The following is a 22,170-nucleotide window of genomic DNA, read 5'->3' on the forward strand; positions in this document are numbered from 1 at the left end:
GCTAATTGTGCCCAATAATGGCGTTAGGAGTTTTGTGATGGCTCGTGCTAACTTTCAAGTTACTACGCTATTTTATCCCAATTCTATTGTCTCTAATTTGTTAAAAACTCCCTTCGTAATCTCGTTTCATTTCATTTACTTAATCTATCACGGTTATATTTCCAGACGCCATCTTTTAAATCTTTACGATATTTTAACCCAATTAATTTTCTCGTCTCAGTTTATCAATTTATTTATTTTATTAATTTTCATTTTTAGACGAAATCCACTACGCTAGTTTACTAAGGAAAACACGCTGCTCTCTCCCATCATTATATCTATCTATCTATCTATCTATCTATCTATCTATATATATATATATATATATATATATATATATATATATATATATATATATATATATATATATATATACTTGGAGCAAAAAAAAAAAAAAAAAAAAAACGGGCTAAGCAAATTGTATACATTTTATTGCACTAAAAGCCATATCGAACAAAGAATAATTGAACAAGGGAACTTAAGCGAGACTAATAGCACAGAACAAGACAATTACTTTAATAAATGCATAGGATGGAATCGCATTCCCTTTTGATTTGTTTAAAAGATCAATCCTTTTAGACATGCTCTCAACCAAAGTGGAACACTGTGAAGAGGGGATTCTATTCCATTGGCTTTGCACAATTTCCCATAATTTGTCATTGTTCAAAAAAGTTCTTCCGGCCAATGCACGAGATATTATGCACCAACTATTCTCGATTGGGTTTAAATTGAGGTTTTGACCTGGCCAAAATATCACATCAATTGAATTATCAGAAAACCATTTTTCTGTGACTTTAGCAGTGTGTGCAGGGGCATAATCATGTTGAAACATAATGTTCTGGGATATTCCAAGTTTCTGAATTTTTAGTAACAGTTTTGTTTCTAATATTCGAATGTATTCCTTTGCATTGATTGACTTTTCACATCTAATAAGTTCCCCAACTCCTGCTGTAGTAAAAGTTCCGTATACCATTATCCCTCCATTTCCGTGTTCGACTGTCGTTTATATGCAACTTGGCGAAAATCTTTCTCCAGTTCTTCGATTTCACCGTTCGGGAGCATTGGGAGCATCAATAACAAGTCAAAATCTTGATTCATCTAACCAGAAAATATTCCTGAACCAGTCTGTATCTTTCTTGCCATAGCACAAGAAAACTTTCTTTCTATTATTGATGTTAAATGGTTTCTTTGCACACCTTCTAGAGGAAAATCCCATTTCTTTCATTCGTCTAGATATTGTATATCTAGAAAGAGAATTTCCAACCCCTGTGTTAATTCTTTGCTATGGTCAATATAAGTAAATACGGTCGTATAAGTTTTCTTTCGGCCCTTCAAAACAGTTATATATGGTATGTGGTATATATATGTGTTGGGGTGGAGAGGGCTCCCATAAACCGTGGTGAAGGAGTATTGAGATTTGGGAAAATCTGTTTAATCGGTTTTCAGCCAGACATTTAGCTGTCAAGGGCTTAAAGTTCAAGGATTTGACCGCTGAAAACTCTACCAAACCCATCCGCTAATTTTGGGTCTAAACATTTGAAATTTGAAATATAGGTTACTTGAACATGGGTCGAACTTTTTAATTTGATTGGAGATCAAAATAATGAATGTTAAGGGATCAAAACTGGGGTCAAAGTTTTAAAAAATTGTACTTCGGTGTCTCTGCCAAATTACTCAGCCAATTTCTGGTCTAAACATTTGAAATTTTACATTAATGGTATTCAGAGATAGGACAAGCTATCGGTTTGGGTCGAAAATTTGAGCTGCCGATATATAAATCTATGTATGTATGTATGTATGTATGTTTGTATGTCTGCCTAAAACTTTCGACGTAGGCGACGGATTTTCACAAGATCGGTATCGTTTTGAAACTAGACCCTTCGGACGACAAATATCGAAAAATTGGCTAAAAACATTAATTTCTTCACCCTTAACTGCGCACTTTTCTACAGGGAGTGGTCGCTTTTTTCGCCGATATTTTCGAAAGTCATCCGCTCTTTTCGATTGTCTAACCTTAATTTAAACCTACGTCACTTTCGGTTTGGCGATGGGCGCAACAGCAAAGACGTCACGTTTATTTGTGTTTTTTTACGTTCTTTTCCTCCTTCGCAGTACGGGTTTGAGCTTGCCTACCTACTACCAAGATCCAGAATTCTCAGGGTCAAATATTCGTTTCCAGATTAATATCCACGTGGCCTTGCTTTTGGGCAATTTACAGCCAAATCTAATAATCGGAAAAGATTCTATGTCCCGATAAGTGCTATTTTTTGTCATTTTAATCCCTTTTGACCCCCTTGTGAAGCAACCAGAGTTTTTATCAAAAATCTGAGTATGTTACATTTCTTCCCTTGGGTAGTTGTAACTTCATGCAAAATTTCAGAAAAATGTAATGAGTAGTTATTGTGAATTTTGGGAACGAACGGCGAACGGACGAGGATGAATTCTAAGGTCCAAATTCGACTAAGCCACTAGACCAATAAAGAGAAGGAGATAGATAGATAGATAGATAGATAGATAGATCACGTGTTTTTGTTTACCTTTCTCAACACCAACAACCTTCCATTCTTTGCGTTATGATAGCGTTCTCCTTTAAGTGTTCCAAATTTCGTACTGTCGGTAATATATAGGTAATCAATTAACGGTGCTCTAGTTCAAAACCGAATGAGCCCTGCGGGCGCACTTAGTCCATGAAGTGTGTTAATAAACAAGGATCGGATTATATTACTCATTCCTTTCAAATCTTTAGGGTTTTCACCCCTTCTTCATTGCTGTACCTAATTAGAACGCTTTTAATGTGTAATTAGTCTTTTAATTAGCACGAAAATAGAAATCACAACTCATGATAAATTAAGGCAATCATATAGACTGACGTCAGAGAACATAACGCGATAAAAGAAAATTGTGTGTATGCGATCAAAATAATTTTATGCTTTTTTTTTTACACAGACATCACCACATTATCAAGGCCCAGAGGTCACTCGAGGATAAGGGTTAAAGAGTGTACAGTAGAAATTGGACAATATAGTAATCATTAGTAATGGAAATTCAGTAAATTTGTTAACTTATATGGAACGGCTTATCAAGAACTTGTTTACGTTAGACTTGAAGACAACCATATTGTAGTCAGAAGGAAAACGGAAGACAGTTCCACGGGCATGCAGTTCTAAGAAAGAAGCTTTGTTCATGGAATCTACGTTTAGGTTTTTAGGCAAAGATAAAGAGTCGGGAGAATTATTGATAGTGTTTTCAGCTAGACGAGTGTTTCTTGTGAAAGTTTGGCGAGGGGGGGCATAGACTGAAGCTCAGTCGAACACATTCCATTAAAATAACGATAGATCAGAGACAAACTCGCAACATCTCTTTTGTGATATAGAGGTTGCAGGGAAGAGAAAAAGGACATCTCTTACGAGGCTACGAAGTCTATTTTTAACTCCATCAAAACAGGACAAGTCCTTTCTAGCAGCTCCTGTCCAGATGTGGCAACAGTATTCCATCCTTGGACGTACCTGGCTCTTATATAGATAGAGAATTGCATCAGCAGAGAGATATCTACTGGGTCGATAGAAAGATCCCGCCATTTTTCCAGCGGCCTTGGCAACAGATTTGATGCACGTGTCTGTGTTCCATTTAAAATCAGGAGTAACGGTCAAGTCCAGAAGCTTGCCAAACTTGAGGTCTCCTGAAGACGAGAACCATTCATTTCAATTGATGCCAGATGTGGATCAGAGTGTTGATGATGTAAAGAGAGAAACTTTGTTTTAGATGCATTAAAAATAACCAGCCACTCCTTTCCCCATTGTATCACGCGCTCAAGATAAGAGGAGAGAGAATCGGAGAGAACTTGGTCGTTTACTGTCTTAGATGTGCTACCATAAATCGTAGTGTCATCAGTATAAATGTCTATAAATTATGTAAGGATGTGATTTGGAAGATCGTTAATGTAGATCAGGAAAAGAGTTGGGCCCAGGATGGAATCCTGAGGGACTCCAGCATTAATACTGTGAGCTTCTAATTTTTGCCCCTCAACTACTACTCTAATGAACCTATCAGAAAGAAATGATTTAATAATTGAGAAGACATTTCCAGCTATACCATAGCAAAAATATTATAATATTATAATGTTATAACCTGGATTTCAAATAATTCCACTTATTCATATAGCAACTAGTTACTTCGAGTCGATTAGTCTGTTTACATTTGTACTTGATAAAAAGCAAACTACGGAAGACTAAAAAGCCAAAAAGAACTTATTTTTCAGTGACGAAAATTTCAATGTATTATTAACGCAGAGGCTGGCCAGTACCAGATGGGTGACCATCAGTATGAGTTTGGTTTTTAATGTGTATGTGTGTGGGGGCCAGGCTCTCCAAAATGGGGGGGGCAATTTAAAGCAGAATAAAAAAAATTATTTCAGCGCGTTTGGTTCACCGTAGTCGAAAGGTGGCAAACGTTTCCAAACTTGATCGAAAAAATAATGATATTTTTAACACAAAGGGCACAATATTTATCGAATTTTTTTTTGTATCGATTCTTCAAAGCATGCCCTGTTTAATAAGGGTCATGCATTATTCGGCTCGCTAAAAAGAAATTGTTAATTTATCTATCAAAGATTTTAAAATGGCTTTTTTCGTATAAATATTAAAAAATAAATTTGTTTGTTTTGCTTAACTTAAATTAATTATTTTACTTAACATATTCACTGAATTTCACACTTCAAAACTGTATGAAATATTTATCGTTCATATATATTTTTCCCTTATTTTTTTTTACATTGTTAGGTAAAGTTTCAGAATAGTTAACCCCCCTCCCCACATTAAGAATGGCTTTCAGCATGATTCTTACAATAGTGTTATCGAAGTTTATTGATTTTTCTTATTTAACAAAAATTATAAAAAAGATACAAGAACATTTTAAACATTTTTTTCATTAAATCGTTATTTAGGTGAAGGTTTAGAATAGTCAAACCCTCTCCCCTTATTAAGAATGGCATTTTTATTATTTCAGCATGATGCTTACATTTTTCTTATAATAATAATAATAAAAAAGATACAATAAAATGTTAAGATTTTTCTTTTAAATTAAAATGTTAGATCAAAGTTCGGAATAACTTTTACTTCATAGCCAATTAGCCAGCTGTATTAAAATGTTTTAGCATTTAATACCTAATAAGGTTTTCGCTTCAATTGTCACAAGCAGACGATATCGATTCAAAGGAGGTAATTCGTCAACAATTGTTTTAGCCGAATTTTACGGTAAAGTGTAGTGGACTGGGGGCTTTCCCCCTGAGCAAATTAGGCACAAGGCTGTTTTTTAATGTGGAGAGAGAGGGAGGGGGAGGGAAATGGGGACCAGCTCCCGATGGGTGGGAAATGGGAGTTGTATAGGAACTGTTGGTATGAAGGGTTGCCCCTACATTGACCAAGGTAGATATGTGGGGTTATATATATATATATATATATATATATATATATATATATATATATATATATATATATATATATATATATATATATATTGTTGTTGTTGTTCGGGAAGTTTTTGGAAATAAAAGGGTTTAATGATTTTTAATTAATAAAGATTGAACAATAAAGGGAGATAATTCACATTAATTAATGTTTGCGATGATGATGACGCGTTTCATTAATTAATGTTTGCGATGATGATGACGTGACACCGTACGGACAAGCATATTAATATATAGATAATACTCATCTCAATAATGAATTCCAATTAAAATAATAATAAATATTTATTGATTTAAACTTCCAGTAAAACTAAAATCTATAGATTATCATCTCACAAGTGTGCTTTTACGTTGGAGAAATACATGCATATTTAAGATGTGCTTTTTACGGTAATCCGTACAAAAAAAAAAAACATTTTATAGTATAAACATTTAGAGATTTATAAATAATCGGAATCAAAATCAGGAATTTAGTACGGATCGGTAATTGTATTGGAATCGGGAAAAATATTGGAACCGTTCCATCATTATTTGGGGTTGTTATTTTCCAGGGGTAAGGTAACCAGTGAAGTATAACGAGGTTAATACAAAAGTGCTCAATACCGAAGTAGAGTAGGGTATACTTTTAATTTGTTTTTACTTGGGCAGTAATCTGTTGTTACACAGTCATGAGCGTGTTTCGGTCTTCTAGTATTTAGTAATTAGAGAGCGTGATTTCCTTTCAATGTAAATGTGATTACCTGAAGATGTCTTTAGTTACTAAATACTAGAAGACCGAAACATGCTCAGAATGTGTAGCAAATTAAAGTATATATATATATATATATATATATATATATATATATATATATATATATATACACTCTTCACCAGACTATCTATTCACGTGAAATCACTTTTTTCTTCGCCCTATTCCCTCTGTTTCACTTTTTGTTATCAAGTAAGATCTTTGACTTACATGTAGTTTCATCAAATTCTTTTGCAAGCAAAATCCGATCCTGCATTTTGCTAAATCCTACCCTCTGATGAGAAGGAAAGTATTTCTTCGAAACTCCGCGGATTAAGGACTATCCACTTATTTAGTGTTTCCTTTTCAAATTAAATATGTTTTTAACTCTTTTTCAACGTGTTTTTAACATGTTTTTTATAACTAATTGCTCTTATATATATATATATATATATATATATATATATATATATATATATATACAGAGAGAGGGACACACACACACACACACACACACACACACAACTGTCGTTTATATTATAGGTATAAGATTATCTTCTTGGTTCTAAAAAAATTCCCATGGGCCAATCACATAATTCCCCTGGCATGACCTTGTGAAATCCATTTCAGTATTTACGCGTAAATAAAATGAATTAAAATATGTCAATATATTGTCAGGTGTTTCCCATTTCATTCACACAATTGATCTACAGTTTACTTATCACATTACGTGCTAGGGCCCAAACTAATATAATAATTTTTTCTTACTTTTTTTTTTTAATAAACTACAGAATTGTCTTTGCAGTTCATGGATGTTCAACACGAACGAATATTCTTAACGATATAATTGAAAAAAAAAGCTCTGATACAAAATTAATAACGCCATTAGATTTTTGACAATTTTTTCTTGATTACAGGTACGTTTAATTTCAATTTCTGAAAGCTTTGATTCTAATTTTTTTAGATGTGTATTATTAATTCTTATTTCCTGGTACTTTTCTGAATAAACTGTGATTGCTCTTTGACTTCTGTCCTCGCGAATGTCATACATGTATCTAACGTGATCTCAAACATGCTCTCGAAGTACTGTCGAAAGTGCTCTCGCCTTTTTATAGTCTTTTTCTTTTTCCTTACGGCGATGTCATTTCGCATTTCGTATGCATTTGTATACGCGCTCTGTTACATAAACCTTTTTTGTCTTCTTCATAGTAAGTGTTTACAAAAATACTATTTACAAAAATAAATGGCAATAAAATGTAAATATATGAACAAATTATTTAATATCCCCAAATCTTGGCCGGTCAGTCTGGAAAAAAATGTTTTTTTTACAAAGATTTTTGTTGAAAGAAAAAAAGAAAACAGCGTGTCAGTCAGTCTACATTAAATTTCTTGTCGTTTTTTACTCATGAATCACAGTTTGTTCGAATGGCGTGCCTAATACCAAACAAAGAGAGAATCAGTAAGAGCAGTTTTTTTCGTGCCTTGTAGTATATTTGTCATGCTTAATTTGTCGTGCATAATTAGTAAAACTCAGCCGGAGAATTTTAAAAAATTTGTAACTAAATGTGTTTCTCGTTGTTCGAAAGCTGTCTGTCTGGCAACCCAACCGGTATCACAATAGAAAATATATGTCGCATAAAATTAGCCGGAGGTCCCCATGAAGAAATGCTACGCCGCCCTTCCTTGGATACTTCAATTATTGTTATGACACACGAGATGTAAAAAACAACACCCTAAACGAGATTTACATCTATAAAACAATAAATTTTCAACTGCGAATCACAGATGAAGATGAAATCTGATGAGTCGCTAAACGGTGTTGCACACATGCAGCGTTTCATGAACGAATAATCGACAGACTTGCAGTTTCCAGAGGTCAACATGACCTTATCCGTGGTGGTATTTCTATTTATTTTCCTTCCTACGATGGCAAGGTTAGACACAAGGTCCGGTTTTAATGTGGGGAGGTCCATTTCCTTCAAGAAGATACAGCGGAAGGAAATCTCGTTTTTACATTTAAAAACAAATTTATTGGTCATCTTCGTTAGTAAGAATATACAAGAGAGAAACGGGCTAGTAGCTTAAAGTGTTCTTGTGTATAAGGATAGATTGAATATCATACCGATTTGTTGAAGGAAAGAATAGTCCAGTGTACACATGTTGTAGTCTGTAGTTGTTGGGACAAAGGATTAGACAGTCCTGAAACGTAGATTAGATAGGTTGCTTAACGAAGAAAGAAAAAGAAAAGTATTCTGTGTGTTTACGAGTTGTAGTTGATAGTATTGACGTGATCAGTTCTGTAGCATGATGAAGAAAGTTCGTGCGTGAGTGTGCCGCCCATGGACAACGGATTAAAGAGTCCCATAGCATGAGAAAGATGGTTGTGTTTGAAGATAGCCATGTTTGCTTGTGGTACACACGTTAGCCTGGGGCCAAAGCCCCAGGCGATGTCTGCTGCCGGCCAGAGCAGAAAAAAAAGAAAGAGAGCTTGTTGCTGGTTTCACGTTTTATACACTCGATCACGTGACTGAGAGCTGGCTTGTGGTTGGACAACCAAGAGAGAAAGTAGATTTAAAATCTCGAGTCACGAGAATTAGCTCCTACTTGTGCTTGTTACATTATAACTGATAAGACACTTTGTGCCTAGTCCGACAGGGTATAGGTCATTTGATCTAGGTGGCCCTTTTCTATCGAACTGATGTATCGTTCTGTATAGTTCTACGCTCCCAGGCATTACCCAAGGCGGCTCGACCTAAGAATGCCGACGGGACTGCTCAAGCAATTTTTGTAGGTGAGAAAAAGGTGGAATAATAATAATAATAATAATAATAATAATAATAATAATAATAATAGTGGTGGTAAGAAGAATGAAGTTTGGTCATACGTAGAAAAAGGGGTTTTCGTGGGCGTCTGTTTAGTGAATCTCTGCCTAGTTTATCTGCGTGCGGTCTTTTTTTAAGTGTTTGCATTGAACGTTGGAGTCAGTCGGCGGTTTCTCTTCGCCTCAAACCACCAGAATCTTGGTCAGTGTTGAGATAGCTTGTTCTTTGATGGTCATGATCCTGTGTAGTTTTAAGATATAATGACATCACAGCAATGCTACTAGCGCTGATAACTTTCTTTTCCTCCAAAATGTGTATAAATCATTATCATCTAGTCGTGGAAGAACCCCGAACATGTGTTCTATAATAGTAAATCTATTAATCTGCTATTCTGCTATACGAGACAAACAAATGGACAGATAATAGTATAATGACCGAACCATCGAACATAATTCTGTAATTGGCATGATGTTAATATATAAATGAAATCTATTCAAAAACGGAATTATGTCTTCGGTGTTCGCATTTGCTAACGAGAGGAATTGTTTAGAGTTACCATGAGCTAATTATCATCATAGTCGTCGTCGTCATCATCATCATCATCATCATCATCATCATCATCATCATCATCATCATCATCATCATATCCTAAAAATAAAAAAAAACTTACTGATTTATTACGTTTGCGTATTATTTTGTTTTATTCAAGCTCGCCCAAGTCATTAGACGTCTATATGGCAGACGATCATTTATATGTTGAAAGGGAAGAATATATAATTATCACTCCAATAGTGGTTGTTAGTCTTGTGTTCTTCAGAAGTGTCTAATCTATTCCCTGCTTCATTTGTTCCTGTTCGTTTGACTTGTTGGTCTAGTGGTCTCCATTAATTCGCTGTTTTAATACCTCATGTTAATACAGTTTCTTATTCTAGTAGCTTCTCCCCCAAGAACTGCGAGGTTGTGGAAGTCTCTTCCTGCTCACTGTTTTCCTTCTACCTACGGCCTTGGTCTTTTCAAGATTCGGGTCAACAGGCATCTCCTGTCTTTGCGATAATCAAGTATCATTATTGTTAGTTGCTTACATCAAGTGGCTTTATGTCTTGCTCGAGCGATTTCCACAAATAGAAAGATATGTTATTGGAAAAGTTGACATTAATTATGGAAACAACTTCATCATCTACGTCATTGAATCTGTCTGTTTATTAATCACACCCAATTTCACTTACTGTGACTACAAACGGGATTGAAAATATATATTCATTGCTTTCTCTGCCATCTACTTCGATGCCTCCGTTCAGTCTTTAAAGACAAAGGAAACCCCATGCGCATGTAATTGTGATGCAAGGGTTGCGCAATCCCCAACCACACCTCCTGAATTGACACTGTTTGTGTCCAGTAGCAAGGAGAAGTCCAGGACGACTGGAAACAATGACGAGATAAGCGGAGAGCACATACAGCACCTGGAAGTCCCAAATCGTCACCCATTTAGTAATGATCAGGTTAAATGTTGCTTAACTTCGATGATCCGGTGTGTCAACGTGATTATACCGTATATGCTATTTACTTACATATGCGGATTTCGGGAATACTTTCTAAGTTCCTCAGCCGGAATTTTTTTTTAATGTTCCAATGTATGCATATGCGGCAATTCATAAAACGTGATAAGGTAAAATGTACACCTCATATACACAAATTGGAATATCAAAAACTCTCCATTTAGATTATCTCCCCTTTTTCATTGCCTTGGATTTTACGATTGTTCCTTTATATTGCTTCATTGAACAAAACTACACGATGGAATATGCTTTTTAAATTTTGACTTCTTTAAGATTTTTCACACAAGCTTTTTATTTTTCAATCTATGAGCTAAATAGCTAAATTTATGACTGCCTATAAACATTATTTTGCTAAAAACATTTCCTCTGCTGATATGAGGCATTTATTTAAAATCCATACATTAAGGAAAAAAGCTTTTTTATATCCATTATCAAACAGTAAACTTGTAATTTTTTTAACTTATTGAATTTAATTCCATATGTCCTCTATAGTATCAGACCTGACAGAATTGTTAATTGTAGGTATAGACCGTTTCATACCCTCGAAAAAGTTCCAGCAAAAACCTTAAAGCGAGCCATGGTTCTCTCCAGAATGCGCTGCTGCCATTGCGCACAGAAATCACTTTGACCACTGCTTCCAACGTAATAGATGTATGGAAACTAAAGCCGCTTTCAGGACTGCCAGCAACCATTGTAAGAAAGTAATAAAGAACGCTCAGTCCGTCAAGTCCAAAGTAGCTGAGCAGCGGCTTGGTTCCCACCAGTTTTGGCAAATAGCAAACAGAATCATAAACAGAAGCGTGTGCTCTATCCCAACTATTATCAATGGACCTGAGGTAATCTCGTCAGCATCAGACAAAGCCAAACTCTTTGCCAAGAACTTTACAGCTAATTCTACCCTTTGCGACCAAGGCCGCCAACCTCCAATATTTCCTCCTGTATACGAAAACACGCTATGTGATATACATATATCTGTACGTGATGTTGCCAAGCTAATAAAAAACCTTGATTCCAGTAAAGCAACAAGCCCTGACGGTATTCCAATTATAGTACTCAAAAAAATTCAACCAGAACTAGCGCCCATACTTACAAAACTGTTTAAACGTTGTCTTAAGGATAATTTCTTCCCATCACCCTGGAAAATCTCATCAGTATGCACCGTATTTAAGAATTCAGATGATCACTCATCCCTTTCTCAGTACAGACCAATAAGTCTCCTGTGCGTCATGAGTAAGTTGCTGGAATCTGTATTAAATACAGAAGTAATCAACCATCTCAACAAAAATAAACTTCTTAGTGACACTCAATATGGTTTCCGTTCTGCTAGATCTACAGCAGATGTGCTTACAGTTATATCTCATAGGATTAGCAAATCTCTCGACGGATGCAACCTTTCTAGGGCAATTGCTGTTGACATATCTAAGGCCTTTGATAGGGTATGGCATAAAGGTTTACTTCACAAGATCTCTAGCTATGGTATAGCTGGAAATGTCTTCTCAATTGTTAAATCATTTCTTTCTGATAGGTTCATAAGAGTAGTAGTTGAGGGGCAAAAATCAGAAGCTCACAGTATTAATGCTGGTGTCCCTCAGGGGTCCATCCTGGGCTCAACTCTTTTCCTGATATACATTAATGATCTTCCAAATCACATCCTTACATCATTTGTAGACATTTTTGATGATGACTACGATTTATGGTAGCACATCTAAGACAGTAAACGACCAAGTTCTCTCCGATTTTCTCTCCTCTGATCTTGAGCAAGTGGTACAATCGGGAAAGGAGTGGTTGGTTACTTCTAAAGCCAAGCTTCTCTCTTTACATGATCCACATCTGGCATCAATTGAAATGAATGGCCCTCGTCTTCAGGAGGCCTCAAGTTTTGACAAGCTTCTGGGCTTGATCATTGCTCCTGATCTTAAATGGAACACGTACATCAAATCTGTTGCCAAGGCCGCTGGAAAAATGGTGGGATCTTTCTATCGATCCAGTAGATATCTCTCTGCTGATGCTATTCTCTATCTATATAAGAGCCAGGTACGTCCAAGGATGGAGTACTGTTGCCACATCTGGGCAGGAGCTGCTAGAAAGGACTTGTCCTGTCTTGATAGAGTTAAAAATAGACTTTGTAGCTTTGTAGATGTCCTTTTCTCTTCCCTGCAACCTCTATCTCACAGAAGAGATTTTGCGAGTTTGTCTCTGATCTATCGTTTTTTTCATGGAAAGTGTTTGACTGAGCTTCAGTCTATGGCCTTCCTGACCAAACTTTCACAAGAAACACTCGTCTAGCTGAAAACACTATCAATAATCCCCATGCTTTATCTGTGCCTAAAACTAAACGTAGATTCCATGAACAAAGCTTCTTTCTTAGAACTGCACGCCTGTGGAATTGTCTTCCGTTTTCCTGCTTTCAGGCTGACTACAATATGGTTGTCTTCAAGTCTAACGTAAACAAGTTCTTGATTAGCCGTTCCATATAAGTTAACAAATTTACCGAATTGATTACTATATTGTCCAATTTCTACTGTACACTCTCTAACCCTTGTCCTCGAGTGGTCTCTTTGCCTTGATAATGTGTTGATTCCTGTGCAAAAAAAAAAAGTCATATAATCCGACCAATCATCTCTAAAACTTAAACCTGGCAACAATTAAAAAATAGTTTTATACTTAATTTGACGAAATTTCCACTACTTATGTTTACTACGCTATAATCACATTGGCTAATGTATACTCATTAACCCTTATCCTCGAGTGGCCTCTGGCCCTTGATAAGTAGTGACTCCTGTATATATATACGTGTGTGTGTATGTGTGTGTGTACGTGTGTGTGTGTGCGTGTGTGTGTGTGTGTGCAAGGACATTCTCAACCTATATACTCAACCAATTTTTGATCTGCAGACGCGAAAATTAGTGTATAGGATATTCAGATATGTGGAAAATTTTATAACCCATTTTCACCCGGAAAAAGGGCTGCGAAGAAGTAAAAACTGAAAAATTGGAAAGTGGGAGTCATCGGATTTTATGTTTGCTAATTGTTTCACGAATGCGCATGCGTGAATTGTTCACATTACAGATTACTTAAGTTAAGAATAAGTAGTTTGAAAACACCTTTTAAATCGTGTCACGCTGGTCTGATCGTTATCGTACTTGACTCAATGTCTTTAGCTTACGGTTTCGATCTCAGCTCGATTACATTTTTTTACTTATAAGAAGTGAACTGTTAAAAAAAACAGATTACTCGCATATGCACATGTCTCAGTTTCTGTACTAATTAAAACATAATATTTATGCATATATTATGACCGGGCAATATATATATATATATATGGCTATTTCATTTAATCACATAGATTTATATATGAAGATATAATTTTATGCGCAATTTTTCAGTATTTACTTCAACAGTGCTCAATACATAGGTAGAGCTAGGTAATAAGTTATAAAAAATTCGTATGTGAAACTTAAGAGTCACGTTATTGATTGATTATAGGATTTTCTATAAGTATCTTTCTAGTATTATATATAAAGTTTTGTTGTATTGGTTGTTTTATAAAAGAAAGTCTACTGTCAGAAATTTAATTTCTTCCTTCTTTTCGTCGTTATCTTTTATCTTTCCTCCCTTCTTTCCTTCTTTAACTTTACGTCTTTTTAACGAGCTGCTGCTGCTGCTGAAAGAATCACGTCACAATTGAGATACTTTTCCCGCGAAAATTCAACAAGCGAAAGTCAGTTTTGGACAGAGATTCCACGAGGGTAACACGCAAGTTACGAACTCTGGTCCTACTCAGACATTCAAGTCTTAAAAATAGTAAAAGTTATTTCATTGTTCATAGGAATGAATAATGAGTTTCAGAAAGAGTCAAATCAAGTTGGTTGACTCGAAAAGAAAAGAAAGAATCAATTCTAAGAAGAATTGATTTATAAACTTGACGCACGAGATGCGATTAAATGTCGGCGTGTGGAAACCGAAATGTCTAACCAGTGAGAATTTCATCTGACAAGAAGGACGAACGGAGGTTTTACCAAACAATATTGAGTTTTCAAATTCAAGGATTATTTTCAAAAGAACTTTCAAGGATTCTGTCACTGAAGTGAGGACAGATCGATTTGGAGTGGCGTGAAGAAAATATATATGTAAAAAAAGGACTCACACACATATATATAAAGATAAAAAAAAGAAAGGTTAGAAAAACGAAATCATTGTTTTACGCAGTAAGTTCTCTTATTCTAATTTTCTCTTATTTCTGTACTCTCTCTCTCTAGTGTTAATTAAGCCTTTAGTGCTTGCCATAAGGACATTTTTTGGCAGTCGAATTGGTGAACATATAAACTTTTTTCTCAATAATTGAACTTTGCAGCTTTGCTGCCTTCTTTCCCCAACCCTTATGCTTTCTTTTTCCCTCAATAAAATGTCAATATTTTTTATTCTTAAAAGTATTTCCTTGTCTTTATTTTTTCATGTCCTGATTTTTCTAGGCTTATTAACATGAACCACGTGGGATAACCTTCACGGGACTCAGTGAATAAATTTCCCGCATTCTGCCAAAACATTTACGAACCCTGTTAAGAAATAATTGCACCTAAGCCGAGATTACGGATGTTGCTATGTGCTTTAGTTATTGGCAGTGTTTTTACCTGAAATGGTTATTTTCCTCCTATCGGACAAGATTTGGGGAGATACCATTTCTTCTGTCAAAAGCTTGAGAAACGTTATATAGGATTATCCCTTTATTGGAAATAATTTAGGGTTGGTTCTGCTCAAGCTGTTAACTTATTCTTCGTATTATGTTCACCTGTATCTGTCTGTCCTTTTTTTCTAGATATTATTTCCCATTTTGGGATAGTCTTAGTTCTTTTGGTTGTTGCATCATTCTTTTTTGGCGGGCTTTCTGTGCGCGCCATCTTGTCTTGTTGGCTTGATTGGTAACGGTTGGCGCCATTTTGTGTGACGTCATAGATTATGTGGTAGTTCTCTCTCTCTTTATCTCAAGTATTGATAAGTTAAGTGAGAATTAGTTGAAAATAAAATGGCTGCGACGCCAAAGGATGTTCTGTTGAAGAAGTTGAAAATTAATAAGAATAAAATACTTGTAGTGCTAGAAGCGATAGAATCATCTCGTGAAGTGGGAGAGGACAAATATTCTTTATGTAAAAATCAGGTTGAAGAATACTTGTCGAACGCGGCATTGTTGGAAGAACAGTTAGTCGATATTTATTTAAATGATAATGTCGAAGAAGACATTGTGGAAACTTTCTCCAAGGATTGTGCCTTGTTTAGATTACAAGCTCTGGAGAAATTGGCTGGATTGAGACCTGCCAAAGTTGAAGAATCGGAGACCTGTTTGAAGAAGAGTGATAAAGTCAAGGGTGTAAATATTACCCCTTCTATCGTCTGTCCTAAATTCAATGATAGGGACTTAGAGACAGATAAGCTAGCCTTTTTAAATTTTCACCGGGAGTTCCTGAACTGTGTATCCAGTTTGGATAGTGACTCGTTGAGATTGGTCGTGTTGAAAAACCATCTCACGGGTTACGCCTTTCAGATTGTTAAACACTTATCGGTATCGGACGAAAATTACGAGATTGCATTAGAGTTGCTTTCCAACGAGTTCCTAGATGAGAGTTGTGTTGTGGACTCAATTTTCTCGTCCTTGTTGAATACTGATCGTTTGTATAGTAATTTGGACGTGAAAAAATTCTTGACTGACGTGAAGACGCAGGCTTACGAATTGAAGAATTCCTTCAGTATTGATTTTCTGGAATGCGGTACCCCGGGAAATCGATTGTTGGGTCATATCGTATTCGGTAAATTACCCGTTACCTTTAGAACAGAATTAGTGCACAAGGTGAACAATAATTACCCTTCTCTGGAGCAGATTTTGGATAACTGTACTGATATTATTAGAACTCTTGAGCTCTGTAAATATGATCCTGGGAGTCGTAGACCAGACTTCTCTGTAAAAAGGTCTAATAACAAGTTTAAACCTTCCTTACCAGATAAAAGACCCTCCACGTTGGAGAATTTCCACGTCAAGACATCTAAAGTCGAATATAGATGTTGTTTTTGTAAAAGTAATGATCACAAGGCTCATATGTGTAAATCCTATCCAACGTTTAAGGACAAGTTGAGAAGGTGTAACGAGTTAGTGATTTGTTCTAGATGCATCAGAAATCTCCATGGGGAAAAAGACTGTCCTTGCAATCGAAGGGAGTCTGAGTTGTGTTGGTCTTGCAATAGACCTGGGCACTGCGTTATGTGTCCCATGGCGGTCAAGCCTACTGTTTCTTCTAACGCTTGTTGGATGACCAGTAGCTCGTCCTTATTACCTGTAGTTAACATTACGGTTAATGTGGGTGGCAAGGATGTGTCCCTTAACTGTTTGGTAGATACCGGCAGTGAGAGATCTTACCTCTGCAAAGGACTTATAAGAAAGATTTCCATGTCCTCACCCATGAAAAGTCGCAGATTTCTTATAAATACCTTTTTGGGTAATAAAGTAAGAGATCTGCAGGAGATAGATCTCCGTGTGAAATTTCAGGATGAATCAAGGCAAGTTTCATTCTTGTTGGATGAACACTTAGACCTGTTCTTTAAAATTGAAGGATTAGCCGGTGTGATATCTGACTTGAGAAAGGACGAGGTGAAATTGGCTGCTGATTTCTCGTGTATGAAAAACGACATGCTGCCAGTCCATGGTCTGATTGGTATTGATGTAATCAAGTTTTTGGGCCCCTTGCAGCTAACCCAATTTAAAGACGGATTTGCATTTAGTTCGTCTCAGGGAATGATTTTGTTTGGAGACGTTTCAGACTTCAAATCCTGTTGTTCTGTGCGGGAGCAGGCTGGCTTGAATTACAATCGAGTCGTAGGGAAATTTTCGTCGTGTAATGTTACTCATGTATACTTTGTTTTGGAGCCTAAATCGAATCATTTGGATCCTTGGAGTTGTTTTGATGAAGCGGCAGTGGATAGGTCCATAGAGAATATGTTCAATCTCGAAACATTGGGTGTTACAGATGAGGTATGCAGTAGCTACGATAAAATAGAAATAGCAGATTTTCGTTCGTCTATTGAATATCGTGACGGAAGCTACTATGTAAGTTTACCTTGGAACCTAGATAAGTTGAACGAAGTTCCGTCTAGTTATAATGTGGCATTAGCTGTCTTAGACAAAGTAGTAAATAAATTGTCTGACAAAAATCTGTACTCTGATTATTGCAAAGTATTTCTTGATCAGGAGAACGAAGGCATAATTGAGAGAATTCATGTGCCTCCTTCAGAATTTGCCAAGTATACCTGGATACCCCATCGTCCTGTCTACAAAACTGAATCACAGTGCACAACAAAAATAAGGCCTGTGTTCAATTGTTCGTTGAGAACGGGTGGTAAGCCGTCCCTCAATGATTGCGCCTATACGGGTGTGAACCTGTACACTGATATGCTGGAGCTTTTGTTCAAATTCCGAACCGATACGTTGGTTCTATTAGCGGACATTAGAAAAGCGTTTTTGATGGTCAAATTGAAGAACGAATTTGACAAGAATCGTTTCTGCTTCTTTTTGAAGTTAGAGGACGAGCTGGTCTGTTTTAGGTACAGCACTTTGATATTTGGATTTGTGTCCAGCCCGTTCATTTTGTGTTATATAGTGAAATATCATGTAGAAAAACATGCCACAGGACCCTGCCGTGACATGCTGTTGAATAACTTCTATGTCGATAATCTGGTTAAAACACACCAGTCGCAGTCTGAATTGCTGAAGTTATATGTGGAAGCAGTAACTACCATGGAAAAGGGTGGCTTCGAATTGAAAACTTGTAGCAGTAACAGCGAAATAGTTTCGCAACGTATACAGTTGGACAACAATGGTTCCTCTCACGGAATGGTGTGTGAGAAAGTCTTGGGCTATACGTACGATCCGATGTTGGATGAAATGAAATTAAGTAGCGGAGGTGTTGAGAGAGTAGTCTCAACTAAAAGAGACATGTTGTCTGTGAATTCTTCGATCTTTGACCCGTTGGGTCTTGTGTTGCCTATTACTATAAAGGGAAAAATCATGTTGAGCCAAGTATGGAAGTTAGGTATTGGCTGGGACCAAGCAATTCCTAATGATATATTATCTCTTTGGAATAGTTTTCAAAAGAGTCTTAAGGACATTCAAAACATTGGTTTTAATAGATGTTCGGTTCAAACTGATTTGCCGGTAATCTTGATCATGTTCTGTGATGCTTCGAACCGTGCTTACGGAATTGTCGAATATATGTACCAACGAGGAAGGGCTAACTTATTTTTTGCAAAAGCTAAAGTGGCTCCCTCTGTCAAGAGAACCCTTCCTACGTTGGAATTGTTGGCTGTATTTTTGGGCATTAAACATGTAATTATTTTGGTTAAGATGTTCCCGAATTTGTTCAAGGAAATCGTAGTGGCTGTCGACGCACAAGTAGTGTTGTCGTGGTTATTGTCAGAAACCATCAACACCAAGTGTCAGTTTACGAGAAACCCATTGAAAGATATCAAGTCTATGGTTAACGAACTGACAGATAAGGGTTATACGATCAAGTTTAGATATGGGAATACTGTAGAGAATCCAGCTGATCTGGTAACAAGAGGTGTTCCTCTAGACAAATTTACTAAAGAGAAGGATTTTTGGTTAAGCGGCCCTGTATGGTTGCGGGGGAATTGCCTGGAATGGCCGGAGTACACTTTGTCTTGCCTTAGTGAGAAGAGTCGGGAGTTGACCACGGCATACACTGGCTGTGAGGTGGAGACTGATGTTGTGCCTGTGATAAAGTTGAAGGATTCTGGCTATGGTTTTTAAATTCATTGCCAAGTTGAAAAAAGTTAAGGATGTTGACCCTTTGGTCAGGGCCAAGCTGTACTTGGTCATGTTCGTACAGAACCAGTTCTTCAGGGAAGAGAGGAATTTCTTGTTGAACTCAAGTGAGAAGGAAGCGCCTAGGCTGGTAGCCAAGTACAATCTATTTTTAGATGAAAGAAATATAATTCGTTGTCGTGGACGAATTGATGGTTGCCTCTATTTTTCGGATGAGGTGAAACATCCTGTACTGTTACCCAAGTCTAGTCATGTTACTACATTGTTTATAAGGGATTTTCATGTCAGGTGTAAGCATTTGGACATTGCTGCGACTCTTGAAAGATTGCGCAATGCTGGATTTTGGATTCCTAAAGCTAGGCAGGCTGTGAAGACTGTTTTGGTTGATTGTGCCACTTGTAAAAGATACAATTCGCTGTCCTTTAGATATCCTAAGGTCACCAATCTGCCCAGGCACCGTGTAAACTTAGTCAGGCCCTTTGTACATACGGGTATTGATTTTACAGGTCATCTGTGGGTGAGTGAGGGTGAAGCTGTCAGGAAAATGTACATACTTGTTTTCACGTGTTTTAATGTGAGAGCAGTTCATCTGGAATTGTTGCCGGATGTGTCTACTTACTCTGTAGTATTAGCCTTTTTCAGATTCTTTAATTTGTATGGTGTACCTACACACATCTACTCTGATAATGCCTTATCCTTTGTCGCAGGTTGTGATATAGTGAAGAGGGTATTGTTGGCGGATGAATTTGGAGGAAGTCTTGATACGTGTAGTATAAAGCATCATACTATCCCCTTATATTCTGCATGGTTCGGAGCTATGTGGGAAAGATTGATCAAAACTGTGAAGAATTGTTTGTTCAAAGTTGTGGGAAGAGGTAGATTAAACTATTTTCAGTTGCTGACTGTGTTGTCGGACATACAGAGATCAATCAATGATAGACCTTTGACCTATCGCTGTTCTGACGATAATGGTTTGGAAGTTATTACTCCCAACGCGTTCCTACGTTCATATCCTGGAAGTGCTGTGTTTCTGAATTCTGATGAAGAGATGTCTTCTATTGAACCTCCTAGTAGGTCAGATTTAATCGATAGTTTAAAATATCGAGAATCCATTTTGAATAAGTTCAGGTCTATGTGGTATGAACAGTACTTGATGAGTTTGAGAGAGTTATCTAGTGATTTGTACCAGTCTAGTTTTGATAACAAGATAAAGGTGAATGATGTAGTGTTGATAAAAGGTTTTAAGTCTAGACCTCACTGGAGTTTGGGCAGGGTGATGAAACTGACCCAAGGTTCCGACGGATTGGTGAGATCTGCCTTGATTAAAAGAGGTGATACGTTGCAAGAGCATTCAATAAAACATTTATTCCCGTTGGAACTTTCTATAACTCATTCTTTCCAAGCTCCTGCTGCAGATCAAGGTGATGATTTGCCTGAAGGTGAAAATGTTGTGGAATCAGTTCGTGAGGATCAGTCTAGACCTGTTAGACATCAGAGATCAGTTAAAGAGAGAAATCCTGATTATCTCTGGTATTAGTTGGAATATGTCCACCTTTTTTCTTTTCTCTTTTTCTTTTTTTTGTTCGGGAGAGTGTCAGAAATTTAATTTCTTCCTTCTTTTCGTCGTTATCTTTTATCTTTCCTCCCTTCTTTCCTTCTTTAACTTTACGTCTTTTTAACGAGCTGCTGCTGCTGCTGAAAGAATCACGTCACAATTGAGATACTTTTCCCGCGAAAATTCAACAAGCGAAAGTCAGTTTTGGACAGAGATTCCACGAGGGTAACACGCAAGTTACGAACTCTGGTCCTACTCAGACATTCAAGTCTTAAAAATAGTAAAAGTTGTTCATAGGAATGAATAATGAGTTTCAGAAAGAGTCAAATCAAGTTGGTTGACTCGAAAAGAAAAGAAAGAATCAATTCTAAGAAGAATTGATTTATAAACTTGACGCACGAGATGCGATTAAATGTCGGCGTGTGGAAACCGAAATGTCTAACCAGTGAGAATTTCATCTGACAAGAAGGACGAACGGAGGTTTTACCAAACAATATTGAGTTTTCAAATTCAAGGATTATTTTCAAAAGAACTTTCAAGGATTCTGTCACTGAAGTGAGGACAGATCGATTTGGAGTGGCGTGAAGAAAATATATATGTAAAAAAAAGGACTCACACACATATATATAAAGATAAAAAAAGAAAGGTTAGAAAAACGAAATCATTGTTTTACGCAGTAAGTTCTCTTATTCTAATTTTCTCTTATTTCTGTACTCTCTCTCTAGTGTTAATTAAGCCTTTAGTGCTTGCCATAAGGATATTTTTTGGCAGTTGAATTGGTGAACATATAAACTTTTTTCTCAATAATTGAACTTTGCAGCTTTGCTGCCTTCTTTCCCCAACCCTTATGCTTTCTTTTTCCCTCAATAAAATGTCAATATTTTTTTATTCTTAAAAGTATTTCCTTGTCTTTATTTTTTCATGTCCTGATTTTTCTAGGCTTATTAACATGAACCACGTGGGATAACCTTCACGGGACTCAGTGAATAAATTTCCCGCACTACACGTCCGTTTTTTTTTTTTTTTTTTAGTACACTTTGGCCGTCGAGATTGGATAGATTTAATTTTCTTCCGGGCAATTAACAGCCATCTTATATCCAATCCTTTTTGGGAGAAATCAATTCTTGGTACTGGTGCATATTGTGAACCAAACGTATCTCAGCGTTCATTCGGCTTTGGC

At 36.6% G+C, this 22,170-nt stretch overlaps 2 protein-coding genes across 2 annotated transcripts; both read left to right on the forward strand.

Annotated features, from left to right (window-relative positions):
- The first annotated feature begins 15,631 nt into the window (after positions 1 to 15,631).
- On the forward strand, positions 15,632 to 19,420 carry LOC145296638 (uncharacterized). Its single transcript, XM_080142565.1, has one exon. It carries the CDS (start codon positions 15,632 to 15,634, stop codon positions 19,418 to 19,420), a length of 3,789 nt encoding a protein of 1,262 aa, XP_079998691.1.
- A 67-nt stretch (positions 19,421 to 19,487) lies between these two features.
- Positions 19,488 to 20,972, forward strand: LOC145296639 (uncharacterized). The gene has a single exon (XM_080142566.1). It carries the CDS (start codon positions 19,488 to 19,490, stop codon positions 20,970 to 20,972), a length of 1,485 nt encoding a protein of 494 aa, XP_079998692.1.
- The last annotated feature ends 1,198 nt before the right edge of the window (positions 20,973 to 22,170 follow it).

This window comes from Euprymna scolopes, chromosome 17 (genome assembly GCF_053919585.1).
Source record: "Euprymna scolopes isolate OS-2025 chromosome 17, ASM5391958v1, whole genome shotgun sequence".
In the NCBI taxonomy this organism is placed as follows: domain Eukaryota; kingdom Metazoa; phylum Mollusca; class Cephalopoda; order Sepiida; family Sepiolidae; genus Euprymna; species Euprymna scolopes.